Raw genomic sequence first — 14,691 nt, 5'->3', positions numbered from 1 at the left:
ATGCCTCAGAAAGTTCCCCTCATGAGTGCCTGCACTATAAGGGGTGGAATGCAGAGCTTGGGTTTGGTAACAAGCCTACTCTTAGCTCTCAAGGTTGATTGTTGAAAATACAGCCCTGAGAAATGGCCGAGGGCCAGAAGGGGCAGGGCCTTCCATCTAGCACACTCCGCTGATGTAGATTGCATCTCCCAACAATCAACTCTCCTGGCCCACTGGAGGCTGAACTAGAATTTCTACCTGAACCTTTCTATGAGCTATGAGTTAATCTGACCAACAGAGACTGAGACCAAGACATTCCATTGAAAGGCAGTGGTCAAGCGCCCGCAGTCATTTGACTCAGGTGGCAGAAGGGTCATAGAGGTGACCCAAAATTTGAAAATGGCTTTATATAATTTCTTACACCTTACCATCCTTTAATTCTGGTCATTTCCTTGGAGGCAATCAAGAGTAGACCCCTTTCTGGGGATGTCCAGACTCTTGTGACCAAACTGAAAGGCAGGAATGTGGATGGGGAGGAGGAGGGAGGAAGCACTGTGGGGTTTCCCCTGGTGAATGGAGGGCTCCCTGGAGCCAGCAGCGTTGCTTCAGGGCCTGAAGAAGTGAGCAGACCCTGCAATGTGTGCAGAACTCTGGCATCTCCTGCAGATAGAGATACGACCAGCATGGTTTTTCTTTGCTGTGAGATCTGCGCCACTATGGGTCGGTGGGTTGGAAAGCTGTGGAAGTCTCCAGGGAAGGGCAGCTGCAGCCCTTGGGAGGCTTCAGGACACAGGCCTTTCCACAGGGGCCTGTATCCCACCTAGCTGGAGTCTCCCCTAATGGGTCAGGGGCGGAACTTTGGCAGCTGGCCCCTCCCAGTGTTTCCTTGCTGACACTGGGTGTCATTGTTATTGCAATACCCTGTTCACATGCAGCTCCTCCATCGGTCACTTGCTTGCATGGCCTGCTGTTCTTTTCAACATTTTCTACTTCCTCCTCCTGCATGAGCATAATAATAGAACCATTGGCTGGCATGCCTGTTAGAGCCCCCGGCTTCCCCAACAGGGAATCAGATGAATCCAAAGAATGTTTTAGGGTACCAAGGAGTCAGAGGGCAGGGTGTCTGAGGTGAAGTTTCCGGCCAGCCTAGTGCTGCATTGGGACCCGAAGTCCTGTGGTACACATCCTAACGGGTCTCTGCCAGAAGTCAAAGTTGACTTTAATTGTGGCAAATATCTGATGCTTTATTCTTTTTAAGAAATCACTAATTTTACGAACCCTAGTTGTAGCAAGGAAATCAATCCACAGCATGCTGTCGAGAACACACACAGCAGAACACCAGTCCAGCTGATGCCAACAGTTTGGTGCCGTGGATGACATTCGTCAAGTCATGCAACCATCCCCAGCTCCTCAGCCACCCTACCCATTCCCTTCCACGTACTCCCCCACCCCGAGGGTTCCCAGCTAAGCCCCAAAGAGCAGACACTGCGCCAGTGATGCTATGGTTTGATTTGAAGAAGACTAAGGGAATATTTTTGGTGTAAGGTTTTAAAAGATTCTTTCAGGGCAATCCCATCCCACTTTGGGATGAGGACTCTTCTATGGCATATTTGATCCTAGTGTTCTGGAAAGGTTGCCAGGCACCATCCAGTTCTGATTTCCTAGTGAAAGAGGCACACGGTCCATTTCCTCCTGCTGCTCTTGCTGACTCTCCTTCCCCTGTTGCAGCCTTTTGATTTCTTAATCATTCCTGGCAGTTAATCAATAAGCCAGTTAGGCAGAAAACATCATAGTTCCATTACTGTAACACCAACCTCTTAGTTTGTGCTACTCCCAGTGTTTGCTACTGGTACCTCTATGCGCCAGCCTGCTTTACCAAGTGATTAACTTAGCATCACTAACATTAAAAGCCCCTTGGAGAAAAGTACATCCTGGTGGCATAGAGGTTATGCATTGGGTTACTCACTGCAAGGTCAGCAGTTTGAAACCACCAGCCACTCCTTGGGAGAAAGCCAAGGCTTTCTATTGCTGTAAAGAGTTACACTCATGGAAACACACGGGCAGTTCTACCCTGTCCTGTGTGGTCGCCATCAAGTTGACTTTTGATGGCAGAGGTTGGTTTTGAGTGTGAGGCAGTATAGAGACACACTACCACAAAAACTAGGAAGTATTCAAGAAAGAAAAAAAAATCCAGTTCATAGGAAGCAATTAGAGAAAGCCAGAATGTGGGTGATGGTCCCAGGCTTCTAAATACTCAACAGAAACCCAACACCTACGTCAGTCCTGCGTTGAGGAGACACCTCTGTAAGAGCTAGGGAAACAGCTAATGATATAGGGACTTAATTTTATTACTCATGTCTCAAAGGGCTCAGAAAGAAAATTCTGTGAGATAATGCAAATAGGGCAAAATCTTAGCAGCTGATAAATTGAGTGAAAGCTCGATTTTTTCAGAATACATTGAAGGGCTTTGGACAATTAGGTTCTGACACCTAGCTGGGTAACTAGCAGTGCATTCTCGGCGACATGTCCTTCTCAGCATTTTCATCACGAAACAGGAGATATGGGTCCTAACACACCATAAATTCTTGGTAAACAGTCGACCTCTGCCAACTGATTTTTCTATGTGGGAATAAGACCTTAAATCGGTGTCTGCCAATTGACAGAATGGAGATGAAACAGGGTTGAATATCCAAATAAGGAACAACTGGCTTTTTGAAGGTTGAAAAGTGCTAGTGCACCTTAAAACAACAACAGCCACCTTCTTAGAGTCACCACAGTCTCCGGGTTCAACAGGGCTTGTGAGGAACCCAGTGCTCGCCAGCCCCCCATCACTGCCTCCCAGCTGAGCCCTCGGATGGCCCAAGGTTGCCACTGACTCCCCTGATAACAGTGTCCCCCTCACAGGTGCTCTGAACGACATCCATGAACCAGAGGTCTCCATCCACCACCGTCAGACCAACCTGGAGCTCTGCGCCTCCATGTTTCACTGCTTCCACGGGGAGAATTTTGTCAAATATTTTCTGAACCAGTCTTTCATGAGGAGAGGGAACATACCAAGAATCTGATGAAGCTGCAGAACCAACGAGGAGGCCGGATCTTCCTCCAGGATGTCAACAAACCACATCTGATGGGGATAGTGGGGCTCAATAGAAGGGAGCACTCACGCTGCACCTGGAGAAGAACGTGAATTGGTCCCTCTTGGAACTGCACAAACTCACCCCCGGCAAGAACTGCCCGTAGACCTGTGACTCCATCGAGATGCATTTACCTGAGCTAGCAGATAATGCATAATGAGAGCCATCAGGGAACTGAGGGACAACCAACCTGCCCCCAATTCCGGCCTGACCCAATCTCTCTTTGACAAGCACAGCCTGGGGGGACAGTGACAGAGAGTGCTAAGTGGTGGCCCAGCTTCCCCCAGTCACCAAGGCAGCACAGACATGCTGGGTAGAAACCCGTTCCCTTTCTAGTCATTGTACCCAAACATCCACTTCTGTTCTTTCATTTGTGCCATTCATTCAGATAAAGGCATTTGATAACGCAGCTGTTGTATAAGAGATCCTTCCCAACCACAATTCTCACTGCAAAATCCCACTGAATAAATGCAGCTTGTGGGGGGCAGGCCAGTCTGAAACTTGAGTAGCTAACTCACTACAGATATTTTTGTATGAAAGCACAGAAGAAAATTGTCTTGGGTCATGTAGTGATTCGTAAACCCTAGTGTCATTCTCATTGATAATCTTAAATGCATTGCTATTTAGATTCGTATATTATGTCAACAGTATAGTTGTAAAATGCTTTATTAAATTGCTATTTTTCTATTAGCCCGAGAGTTCATATAAATAAGTTCATGGGAATTTGGCACTATTATTCTCAGCTGAGGAGTCCCTGGGTAGTAAAAATAGTTTAGCGCTCAATGGCTAACTGAACAATTGGTTCAAGTTCACCCAGAGATGCCTCAGAAAGGCCTGGCAATCTAACTTCCTTAAAAATGAGCCATTGAGAACCTATACCATCTCATGCAGCATTTTCTACTTTAATGCTGGGTTCTGTAATTCATTGCAAGGGCCACACAGAACTCACACACTGTTCATGATTATGAGGTTTTATTATGGAATGTAGCAGTTTACAATTCAAGTAGAGATATGCTCACGTTATAGTAGTTCAGTCAAGATATGCTACAAAGTTCTTTTAGGGCTGCCAATAAATGTCCAAAGGGCATGCTATTCAGCTGTAAGCCTCAGTCCGAAGGCACTCAGCTTGTTCTGTGGGTCAGCAAACCCAGCTTCCCCAAAAAATTGCCCAGAGGCTCCCCACTCTGAGCCAGCCTCCTGCCCCAAAACGAAGCACTCAGCTTTACTAGCTCTGTGGGCTGGGAAGTCCACTGCTCTGCTCTATGCTCTGGCTCCTGGTTCTGCTGCTGCCTCTCTGATGCCACCCCTGTCTTTTGAATCAAAGATGTTCATTTGCACAGGAATCTTGGGTCTTGCCTGTAATGCAATGCCTCCTGCTGCTTCCCAGAGGGCCCATTTTGAACACAGTAGGATGCCGAGATAGTTAACGTTTATCGTGCCAATATTTGCCACACTATTGGAATTTACGACTCTTGAGCTGGGGACTGTCAGACCCTGTCATGTGGTTGACTGTTGGTGACCTACCTTGCTGTTTGCTGCCTGTAGCCGGATAGCCTGAATTGCTCTACAGAGGACTACCTGGCAGCCCTCAAGACTTGAAGGACTGCCAGTGTCTCACGGGAATGAGTTGTACTGAGCCATTTGTACTGCTTTATAGGTTAATTCGCTGTTTATTTCTTATGTTATCTAAATATATATAAAATTATTAGTGTCCTGGTTTTGTTTCTATAGAGAACCCTAACATAGATGCTATTCCAGGGAATCCTGTTTGCAATTGCTCACAAATGAATCCTAGCGGTATCTTCCCCCGACTTGTTACCCAGCCCCATGCAGGGAAATGTCCTTTGGTGGGAGTTACAGACTTTGGCTAGAAGAGCCACATGAAACAAGTGATTCTCTCAAAGTTTGGGAGGCTAATGTCATAATGCAGGCTGCTGACTCTCGGGGAAGGTCCTGGTCTCTTCTGAATGGTTCTTGGGCCTTCATGAGGCCTGGTATCTCACTTGCTCCTTGCTTGTTTAACCTCTTTTCTGTCTCAAAAGAGATGGACTCAAAACTTCACATTAATCCTGTCTCATTCATATAAACTAAAACACGGGGGTTAGGATTCACAACACATCTTTTGGGGGTGAGGAGGAGAAAGTAAGGAGAAAGAGGAAAGAGAGAAGGGGGGGGGGATTTGTCTCAAAACAAGAACGACTCACACAATTGTAAAGCTTGGCAAGTCTTAAGTCTGTGGATCAGGTGTCAGATTGGAGGCTTCTTCTCATTTAGGTGGCTGCAATGCCTGCTGAACACAAGATTGGCAGGTCAGATGGCAGGCTACTATTGGCTTGTAGGCTTATTAGATGATGACAAGCTGGATGCATGGTCCAGAGCAAGTGAACAAATTTTGCCAGAATGTCCATATATACTAGGGGAGGGGGAGCTACAAAAAGTTAATGGAATTTTTCCACAAACTTTTAGAAGAGCCCTCATATATTAGATGCAGCTAATCACATCAGCTCACACTGAGGATGATTACATCATTATTTAACTGCCCAGCTACATCATTATGTAGCTGTCAAACTGCTGAGGACCATAGCCCAGCCAAGTTGGCATACAACTTTGATCATCACAGGCACTCTTTGTCCAAGTCAATGTGAAAACTCATCATTCCAGCGTGCATATGAAAAGCTCTGATGACATACAGGAAAGAAGCCTGTTACTTTTGCCTAACTTAGCATTCCCCAGACTGGACCACAGAAGCCTTCTTTCATGTTTTAGCAGGTCCTAGGGAACACTGAGTTAAAGCACAGTTGGTCTCAAATAAGAATGGTATTTGGACCATCAGGGATTTATCAGAATTTGTTATCTTGCTTAGAAAGGCATCTACATGAATTGTAGTAGGCTTTGATTCAAAGAGAAGGGAGGGGGTACAACACCTGCGAATTCTAATTTTCTTGCTGCCTGAAAGACTTCAGGTGAATAATTTATCCTTTCCTTTGTGATAAGTTAGGGATCATTAAACCAAACAGAAATGTTTCATTGAAAACAAGTTTATTTTAGCAGCTCAATTTATTACATTCTGTATCTTATTTTATTATAGTCTACATTTCTATTTTAGTATATTTGTATTTTGTCTGTTCTACATCAATGGCATATCCATTCACTTTGACAGTGGACTTTTCAGGTGTTATTTGCTGCTCACTGGCCTGCAGAAAGGGGCAGGAGGAGAACAGAACTTGGTGTAACCCTGGAGCAGCAGTCAACCTCACAACCCGACTCTCCTGTGATTCTGTCATGTCAGCTTTACTTCTTCTTCCTTTTCAAACCCAGAACAGATGACGGATCTTCCCTTGGGATACTGAGCACAACATTTCTGCAGTTCTTGGATGACAGCCTGACATTTAGATTCCATGTAGTTGTTGGCTGAAAAACAGATGGGCATACCCTGGCCATGATCTTGTGGGATAAGGTCATTTAGCAAGCTGGCAGCAAGAGGAGGTACCCCAGTCCCCAGGTTCTGGGTTAGAGACTTAACAGTTTCACAGGGTGAGTTAATGGCTTATATATTGTACTAGGGTGCTTGTGACCTGTTTTTTTGGGAGGGGGCTGGGGGTGTCACTAACCCCTTTTGTTAATTTGATGAACTAGAAAAGTATTTTGCATCAATCAAAGGTGATTGTTAAAGAGCTCTGGTGCACTGGGTCCAGGTTGTGCAAGGTCAGCAGTTTGAACTTATCAGTTGCTCCACAGGAGAGAGGAGGCTTTCTACTCCCAGAAAATGTTCCCATCTCGGAAAGCCACAGTGGCAGTTCTCCCCAGTCCGAAAGGGTCCTGGGGAGTCGGCATTGATTCAATGGTGGTGAGTTTGGCTCAGGTTAAACCTCCTCTCCCAAGTTCTGCAAACTACAGACTAAGGACCAAATTCATCTTCATCCTTTTCACAACTTATGAGCTAAGAATGCTTTTTACATGGTTAAAGGGTTTTATGAGCCCACATGCAATACGCAGCAGAGAACTTTAGATCTCCAAAGACTGGTATTTAAAACAAAAATTTGCCAACCTCTCACCAAACCAAACCACGCCACCAAGTGGATTTCAATGCCTGGCAACTCTCTAGGGCAGAGTAGAACTGCCCTGTGGGTTTCTGAAGGGCAGTTGGTGGATTTGAACCATCAGCCTTTCAGTGAGCAGCCCAATTCTTAAACCACTGTACCACTTCTAGTATACCCTTTAGTAAGAGAGACTTGACCTAGGATTCAGAGGAGCCCTGCAGTGGTTAAGAGTTCAGTTGCTTCTACCTTACAAGTCTGGCTAGACCAGAGGATGTACACTGGTACAGATAGCAACTGGAAACACAGGGAATCCAGGACAGATGGCTCCTACAGGACCATTGGTGAGAGTGGCGATGCCTGGAGGGTGAAGGGAATGTGGGGTTGAAGGGGGGAACCGATTACAAGAATCTATCTATAGCCTCATCCCTGGGGGATGGACAGCAAAGAAGAGGGCGGGGGGGGGGAGACGTCGGACAGTGTAACATATGACAAAATAATAATTTATTAATTATGAAGGGTTCACGAGGGAGGGGGGAGTGGGGAGGGAGGGGAAAAATGAGCAGCCGTTATTACGGGCTCAAGTAGAAGGCAAAAGTTTTGAGAATGATGGTGACAACAAATGTACATATGTGCTTGACACAATGGATGTATGCATGGATTGTGGTAAGAATTGTACAAGCCCCCAATAAAATGATTGAAAAATTTAAAAAAAAGAGTTCAGTTGCTGACCAGAGGTCAGTGGTTCAAACCCATCAGCTGCTCCTCAGGAGAGCAATGTGGTGATCTGCTTCCTTAAAGATTGACTTCAGAGCAATAGGTGTGTGGTTTTGTTTTTTATTTTGACCTACGATTCTAGGTCAGCTACAGTTAATGGCATCGGGGTCTAGTTCCCCAGTACTCATGCGGGTGTGCAGGAGTTAGTCTGGGGTAGGAAGACCATTCTGATGAGAAAGATGAAGTCACTAAGATCTGGGTTCAGATTCTGCCTCTGAGCCTGTTTTCTCATCTTTAAAATGTGGTCACAATAGCATCTTAATGATTACAGGATTAAATGACTTAATGTGCTTAGAGCACTTACAAGGGAACATGTCATGCTCACCAGATCTAACCTATCTCAACCCACCCCACTGCCGTCAAACCAGTTCCAAGCTCATAGTGACCCTGCAGGACAGAAGCATCTCCAAGGCTCTGATCTTGGTGGGAGTGGCTTGTTATACAGGAAGTGCCTGATGGTAAGTTGCAGTCCTCAGCCCTCCCACACTGCAGCCACGGAGCTCCTCCAGTCCCTTCACAGAAATGCCGGGCAGACACTGAACAGCACGCACATACTACCTTGTAAACATTTCTGTATCTCACAGGCTTGCTTCTGGCACGGATCCTTCTGTGGCATATCTAGAACACTAAAAAAGAAAAAGAAAAGATGTTTACTTTGCCTTTATGCCCATAAAGACTTGAAATCCCCTTTTACATGGTATTTTCTTACAACTCCTGGAAAATAATTACACTTTAAAAAAGTACTCTTCCCATTCAGAGGACGAATAGACTATATTTTGATAATATCCATTTCATTAGATTTGGGAGTTATAAAAAGCTATACATGAAAAACCAAACAAAACAACTTGAATTCAATCAATTTATCGTTACCATGGTAACCAATGCCCTCAGGTTAAGTGGGTGAATGACTAAACTCCTGGCCTCTTGGTGCTTATTACTTCTGTGCAAAGCACTGGTAGAAGGACTGAATGGGATTGAGGAGATAAAGTGCATATAATAGTGCCTGGAAGACAGCAAGGACTCAATACGTGGAAGAACTTTTTCTACGTGAACCACCCTTCCTCCCAATGCATATAAACTATCTGCCTACTTCGGTTCAGGAAGTGCTTTCCCAGGAAGCAGCAATGTTTGGTGCTATTATGACTTCCTGAGAACTGTCCCAGTGAAAAGCAGCTAAGAGGTTGTTTGGTGCTCAGGCCCAAACCAGCCTAAAGTCTCTGTGACCAGAGAATGTGCTGAAGTTGCTCCCGATTTTGATCAGTGACTCCTAATCATTTGAAGACACAATTTCGGGAAGGAAAAAGGCCCAGGAGCCTTTGCAGCTATTTTTATCAAGGTGAGTACTCCTCCCCACCACCCCACCACCACCCCAAGTTAGGTCAGGAGTGGGATGGGCAACACTGGAGCAAAAACTCGGAGATTTACAGGATGGGAGAAGGAAAGGACGGTGGATTATTGCAGGGAAAATTAGCAACAAATAGATGTTGATGTTGCCAGGAGCTGCTCTCTTCTCTAAATCAGTACCAAGTCCTTGGCGGTCAGAGCATCTGTTCTGTAGCACGTGTTGACTTTTGTGGGATTCATCAGATCCCAGTCCCGGCCGACGATGTCCATGAAAGGTTCTACAGCAATTTCCAAAGGAGTCAATTTCAAGTCGCTGGATCCTGACTAACGGTTTCTGCCTGTGTAACCCTGGCTCTGCAGTTTCATGACCCTTCCTAAACTTTCTGCATCAGTTCTTCAGCCCACTCCCTCCCCCTCAGGCCCAGGGTGGGTGCACTGCAGTGGAGTACGATGTGATTGCCATATACTGAATTGAATAAAGGAGCATTTCTTCCAATAATCCCAGCACCTGAAAGAAAAATAAGTCATTAGAATCCCCGTAACCAAGTAGAGAAAAAAAATACAAAAGGAAGGAGGTGGGTTGGGAGGAGATAGAAATACATACCAGGTTAATCATGAGGCAAAAGCTTCAGCAACAGCTCCTGTACTCCCCTGACCTGTCAGGGAAAGATGTTTATAGAGGACTCATGAGGAGTCCCACGCAACTTGAGGCAGTGAAACAGAATATGTACCATTAAGTGATGCTCTATCTGCCACAAGCGAGACTGGTTATCCATGTAGTGCTCCTCGGGGTACAGCTGCCACATGAGCGGTAGCTGGGAGGTCAGGAGGTGGCTTGGCCTAGCTGCATCACCTAAGGGGACCTGAACTTGCTGGACTCGTGCCCTGAGGCAACTTGTCTCCTAAGGAAAGGGATGATCAGAAACAAAACCAAAGACTTCAGAAACGGAGACTGGAGAGAAATCAAGCTGCTTGAAAGCAAAATAAGGAAAAACGGAAACAGTTACCTCTTCCACGACAGCAACCCACGTGCGCTGGTACTCGTCGCGGTAGATACCCTCTTGGTGAACCCAGAGGTGATCTGGTGGAGCCCCCACATCCTCTCCTGCCATTCTGGGCCTTGGGTTCCAATCCTATCCCTGATTTTCTCCACCTAAGCCTGCAGCACCCACGCACAGGACACAGTGTGACTTTCTGGGTTTGAATGGTTTTCCACGGAGCTACGTGACCTGACACTAGCAACCGCCAAGCAGAACCGAACCTGACAGATGTCTGTTGGTAGATACGGAACTAAGGCCCAGGCGGAGCTGTGAACACGTAGGCCTAGCACTACAGAAAGCTCAGCAGTGGCCTCGGGTTCTGGGCATTCATACAGCTAGAGCCAGCAGGAAACTGCACAAGAGTGTCTAGTGGCCAGAAACGGCTATGACAGATACGTGCAGGCCACTTTCCCTGGTGAAAAGCAACTTCCATTTTGAAAGGGAAGATTCTGAAGCTCAGATTAGGTGTGCTGCTCTCTAAATTTGTATCAATACCTGTTTTGAGGGCAAAAGAACCCATTTTCAGCTTGCTGTGAAAGGTTACTCATAGTGGCTGGGTATTTTCAGAAGCAGGTGTTCGTGTTTGGAAGTTTGGGGCTGTGAGAGACCGGGGGTGATCCCGGTGAGTTGGGATGTTAATGGAGCCACGGTGGAGACCTTGCTTCTCCTCCAGCAGGCAGCCTGGGCTCTAACACCACTGGTAATTGCTTCCCGGCCTCTGTCCAGCCCTAGATCTGACTGCCAAGTAATTCCAAACAAATTTTGTATCATCGAATCTTCTGGGCCCTACATAGTTCTAAGGTGCAACTTTCCTGTATTTCCCCTTTGGCAGAGCACAGAGTGCAGGATGCAGTCTGATGTATATCAGGAAAGAGCCCTATACTTTAGAAATTAGCCAGAAGAATTAATTGAGACAAACCCATCCTTTTAATTCCAAGACAACGATCTGGATGTTATTTTTGCTTTCTCTTAACACCATTGGTTTACCTTCCCTAAAAGTAAAGTAGAAACTACATTTAGAGACTTAAGAAGATATCTGGTTTTAGTGATGCACTCTGAAAACTTAGCCTTCTTTCTTCACACCATTTCTGGTTCTTCGTTTTCACCCTGCCCCTTCTCAATCCGTGTCACCATGATGTCTGAATTACTCCATTATCAAAACTGGTCACTAGCCTCTTCCCCTAGTTAATCGATTAGAATGTAAGACCCAGATTCACCCTCCTAAAGCAGGTCCCCATTTAAGAATCCATAATAACTTTATTTTTTTTTATACGAGGCCAACTTCTTATAAAACTCCGATCCTACCTGTAGGCTTTACCCTATGTCAATAAACACCCCCAAATACCAGACTCACTTCTATTTCATGACTCTCAGGGCATAGTCTAGGTACCTGCCTCCTCCATGAATAAGCATTGGGCTGCTAACTGAGAAGTCGGTGGTTCAAATCCACCAGTTCTGTGGGAGAAAGATGAGTCAGCCTGATCCTGAAAAAATGACATTCCTGGAAACCCTATCTCTGAGTCTCTCTGAGTCAGAATCAACTTGATGGCAGTGGGTTTGGTTTGGGTTGTATGATTACTGTAGCATTTATGTCTACACCTAAGGACACACTTTGGCCCTTAATTATCAACTACCCTGTTGTACATTTGTTCTGTACTTGTTTCAGAAATCACCCTACCTCTATCCCTCCACCAAGAAAAAAAAAGAGCGCTGTAACTTCCTCACTAGAAAGAATGATAAAAGCCTTGGGCCTAAAGTCTCAAGTAGTAGCCATGAGTGGGTGGATATGTTTGGTGTGTAGGAAGGAATGACTGGCCATGCATACATGGGTAGAGATGACTAAGCCTCTAGTTAAATGTTATTGTTTCAGAGCCATTTGTTTTCCATCGAGCAGATGCAATTATTCTGCTGCTTCTCCTTTCCAGGGCTTTGAAAAGGAGAGCTACAAACAAAAATCAGTACATATTAATATCAATATTTTAAAGTCTGGGTTTTGAGCGATGATAATGGATAGGTCCTAGCAACAATGAACATACTAACATTTCAATTCGCTTTTCATAACAATCAGGCTTTTGCTATCTTGACACTAAAAGGAAGTCCAGTGAAGTGGAGATGTCACAGTGACTATGAGTCACTGCAAAATCTCCTCAGAAGAGAGCCAGTGGAATGTCAGCAGGCCTAAGCAGTGAACAAAGGCAACTGCAGGGATCAAGGGACAGAGAAACTGCCTTGTGCGTGATCAAAGGCTGAACAAGAGGGTTACAACCACCTCCTACAGGTTCTGTGACTAGAACAGTGACCAGAACGTTCCCATCATTTTCCATGGACCATTAACTTGGGCAAAAATGCTTTCGTTTGCCTCCACATCTCCCCAATCTGACTAGAGAATATTTTTCCTCCACGTGACACAAAATACATGACCCCTTGAACTAGAGTTAATCTCTTCAAACCCCACAATAAATCGAGGTACAGGATGCTATGCAGAACACGATGTACCTCAGCTCAAAGACTACCAGTTGTAAATGCAAATGGATTCCAAGAATTGCTTAGAGAACGTTCTCGCTTTCTCACCCATGAAGGCACTAGAAGAGATGGACACCTTAAAGGTTCCCTGGATGCCGGGAACAGCACCACAGCAGATAAGATGGACCCTAACTGAGGCAGCCCGTTTGTCGATTCTGCTCTCAACTGAGGACACACACAACCAGGAGGGCTTCCCAGGGAAGTCAATCTAAGAGGACAGGTTTTCCTTTATATGCTGCATTCCCTGTGCCCTTTACTGAAAGTACAGATTGTCTTTAATTTGCAGGTGTTTAAACAGCTGGAAACTTTTCTCAGTTGAATGCACTCACTTTATCAGAAGCTCTCTTCCAATTACCAATGGTGAGACTACTGATATATTCGCTTGCATCATGGACAAGAATGTGGGCATCTCACTAACTTTGTGACCTCAGACCTCTATAAAGGGAAAGTTAAAACTCAGTAGCGGCAGCCTTATTTAGCACTTATATAGGGTTGCTTGGAGTCAGAATTGACTTGATAGCAGTGGTTACACACATTTAGATATAGTAACATATATATAATGTGATTTATGTATAGAAACTTCCCAAGAAGCTGGGTGCAAACTGCAGGGTTAGGAGTTCAACGTCTCAAGGTGCTCCATTGGAGAAGCACAAGGAACCCTGCACGACTGACCAGGCGGCAGTGGGTTTATATACTTTCTATGCATCTATTGATTTAATCTTTACAAGCACTCTGAGCTTGAACATTATTATCATTAACACGAGGAAACTCATAGGCACCGAGAAGTGACTTGCCCAAAGCCCCATAGCTGAGAAGCTGCCAAGCCTGTTTGCATATAAACTGTTAGTGGAGTGCATTGCACCCAATCAAATACACATTCATCGTTTTGTGTTTTCTTCTCCCACAGAACTCAGAACTGTCAAATGTACACGTGCAAAGGATTAAAGCTACTTGGGTGTGGTAGGGTAGAAACTTAAGTGAAAACTTAGATGGATCCAATGTAATTGCGCTTGAAATTTTGCCCAACCTTCATCTTCCAAACGGATCATGGGGAAATGTGCTATGTGACCCTGAAGCATTCTGTCAAACGTGAGGATCAGGTGGTGGCGGTGAAGGGGAGGGGGAATCCTGTGCGCCTGGTGCCTTTGGTTGGAGCTGACTTGGGAGAACAGAGCAAAGCATCAATACCCTTGCCAGTAGTGCCGTATCTGCCTGCCTTTACAGAGGCAAAAGCAACCCAGAGAAGTCTGAAATCCACACTCCCCCTCCCCCCTTTGATTTAGAATGACCCCTAAAAACCTAGGTGCAATCTGTACATCTGGCCTTTAAACGGGGAAGATCCGTACGTTGACCGGTGACATGTTGGGAATACGCTAGCATAAAAATCACCTTTCCAGGTAATTTCACCACATTGGCTGCCATCACGGCAAGGGGAGCTGGGGCAACTTGGGACTGTTCGATTTTGAATCAAAGTTCAAGTCCCTCAGCTCCCCTTCCCCAGCCCTCGGTACAAAGTCGCCAAAAGTCACTTGGCAAGTACCACTTTCTCAGCTCGGTTTCAGCGAATGGCTACTCACGGGCCAGACTGTCTCTCAGGCAGCTGCGGGCAGAGGGCAACCCAGGCGGAGGTGACGGTCGGAGGTCGGGAACCAGGAAGTGGCCCGGGAGTTTGACCCGAAAGAAAACCAAAGAAAACAAACCCTTAACTGTTTAAGGCCCGCACCGCAAGGGCTGTCCCTGGCTCCCGAGGGTTGTCCGCTGGGCGCAGGCCGCGCAGGCTCCTCCGCAAGATGGGCGCCCAGCCGACGACGGAGGTGTCGCCAGTTCCGCGGCCCACGACCGGAGGGCCGCCCCCGC

At 45.9% G+C, this 14,691-nt stretch overlaps 2 protein-coding genes across 10 annotated transcripts; both read right to left on the bottom strand.

Moving 5' to 3' along the window:
- Positions 1-6,135: 6,135 nt before the first annotated feature.
- Positions 6,136-14,615, bottom strand: CMC4 (C-X9-C motif containing 4). 6 transcript variants are annotated; one of them, XM_045285512.1, is made up of 3 exons: positions 14,535-14,615; positions 8,486-8,553; positions 6,136-6,524 (listed from the first exon to the last, which is right to left on the bottom strand). In XM_045285512.1, the coding sequence occupies exons 2-3, from the start codon at positions 8,541-8,543 to the stop codon at positions 6,394-6,396; spliced, it is 189 nt and encodes a 62-aa protein (XP_045141447.1). In that variant the 5' UTR covers positions 8,544-8,553; positions 14,535-14,615; the 3' UTR covers positions 6,136-6,393. The 6 variants fall into 6 exon arrangements, with proteins under 6 accessions (XP_045141447.1, XP_045141446.1, XP_045141445.1 ...); XM_045285511.1 differs by having other exon boundaries at positions 14,542-14,614; XM_045285510.1 differs by lacking the exon at positions 14,535-14,615 and adding an exon at positions 14,412-14,492.
- Positions 8,773-14,620, bottom strand: MTCP1 (mature T cell proliferation 1). 4 transcript variants are annotated; one of them, XM_045285505.1, is made up of 5 exons: positions 14,535-14,620; positions 10,279-10,430; positions 10,003-10,173; positions 9,876-9,927; positions 8,773-9,779 (listed from the first exon to the last, which is right to left on the bottom strand). In XM_045285505.1, exons 2-4 carry the CDS (start codon positions 10,381-10,383, stop codon positions 9,880-9,882), a joined length of 324 nt encoding a protein of 107 aa, XP_045141440.1. In that variant the 5' UTR covers positions 10,384-10,430; positions 14,535-14,620; the 3' UTR covers positions 8,773-9,779; positions 9,876-9,879. The 4 variants fall into 4 exon arrangements, with proteins under 4 accessions (XP_045141440.1, XP_045141441.1, XP_004717604.1 ...); XM_045285506.1 differs by having other exon boundaries at positions 14,542-14,620; XM_004717547.2 differs by lacking the exon at positions 14,535-14,620 and adding an exon at positions 14,412-14,497.
- Positions 14,621-14,691: the final 71 nt, after the last annotated feature.

The sequence above is a fragment of the Echinops telfairi genome, unplaced genomic scaffold (assembly GCF_000313985.2).
Source record: "Echinops telfairi isolate 266 unplaced genomic scaffold, ASM31398v2 ScPeMD7_7472;HRSCAF=8510, whole genome shotgun sequence".
Lineage (NCBI taxonomy): Eukaryota > Metazoa > Chordata > Mammalia > Afrosoricida > Tenrecidae > Echinops > Echinops telfairi.
This window is presented reverse-complemented; position numbering and strand designations above follow the sequence as displayed.

Excerpts from the sequence above, each read along its gene's own strand:
- MTCP1 (XM_045285505.1), bottom strand. The coding sequence starts at position 10,383 with ATGGCAGGAGAGGATGTGGGGGCTCCACCAGATCACCTCTGGGTTCAC. Across the intron at positions 10,174-10,278 it reads GGGTTGCTGTCGTGGAAGAG|GAGACAAGTTGCCTCAGGGC; the intron begins GTAACTGTTTCC and ends CCCTTTCCTTAG. Across the intron at positions 9,928-10,002 it reads AGATAGAGCATCACTTAATG|GTCAGGGGAGTACAGGAGCT; the intron begins GTACATATTCTG and ends TTTCCCTGACAG.
- CMC4 (XM_045285512.1), bottom strand. The coding sequence starts at position 8,543 with ATGCCACAGAAGGATCCGTGCCAGAAGCAAGCCTGTGAGATACAGAAA. Across the intron at positions 6,525-8,485 it reads GATACAGAAATGTTTACAAG|CCAACAACTACATGGAATCT; the intron begins GTAGTATGTGCG and ends TCTGTTTTTCAG.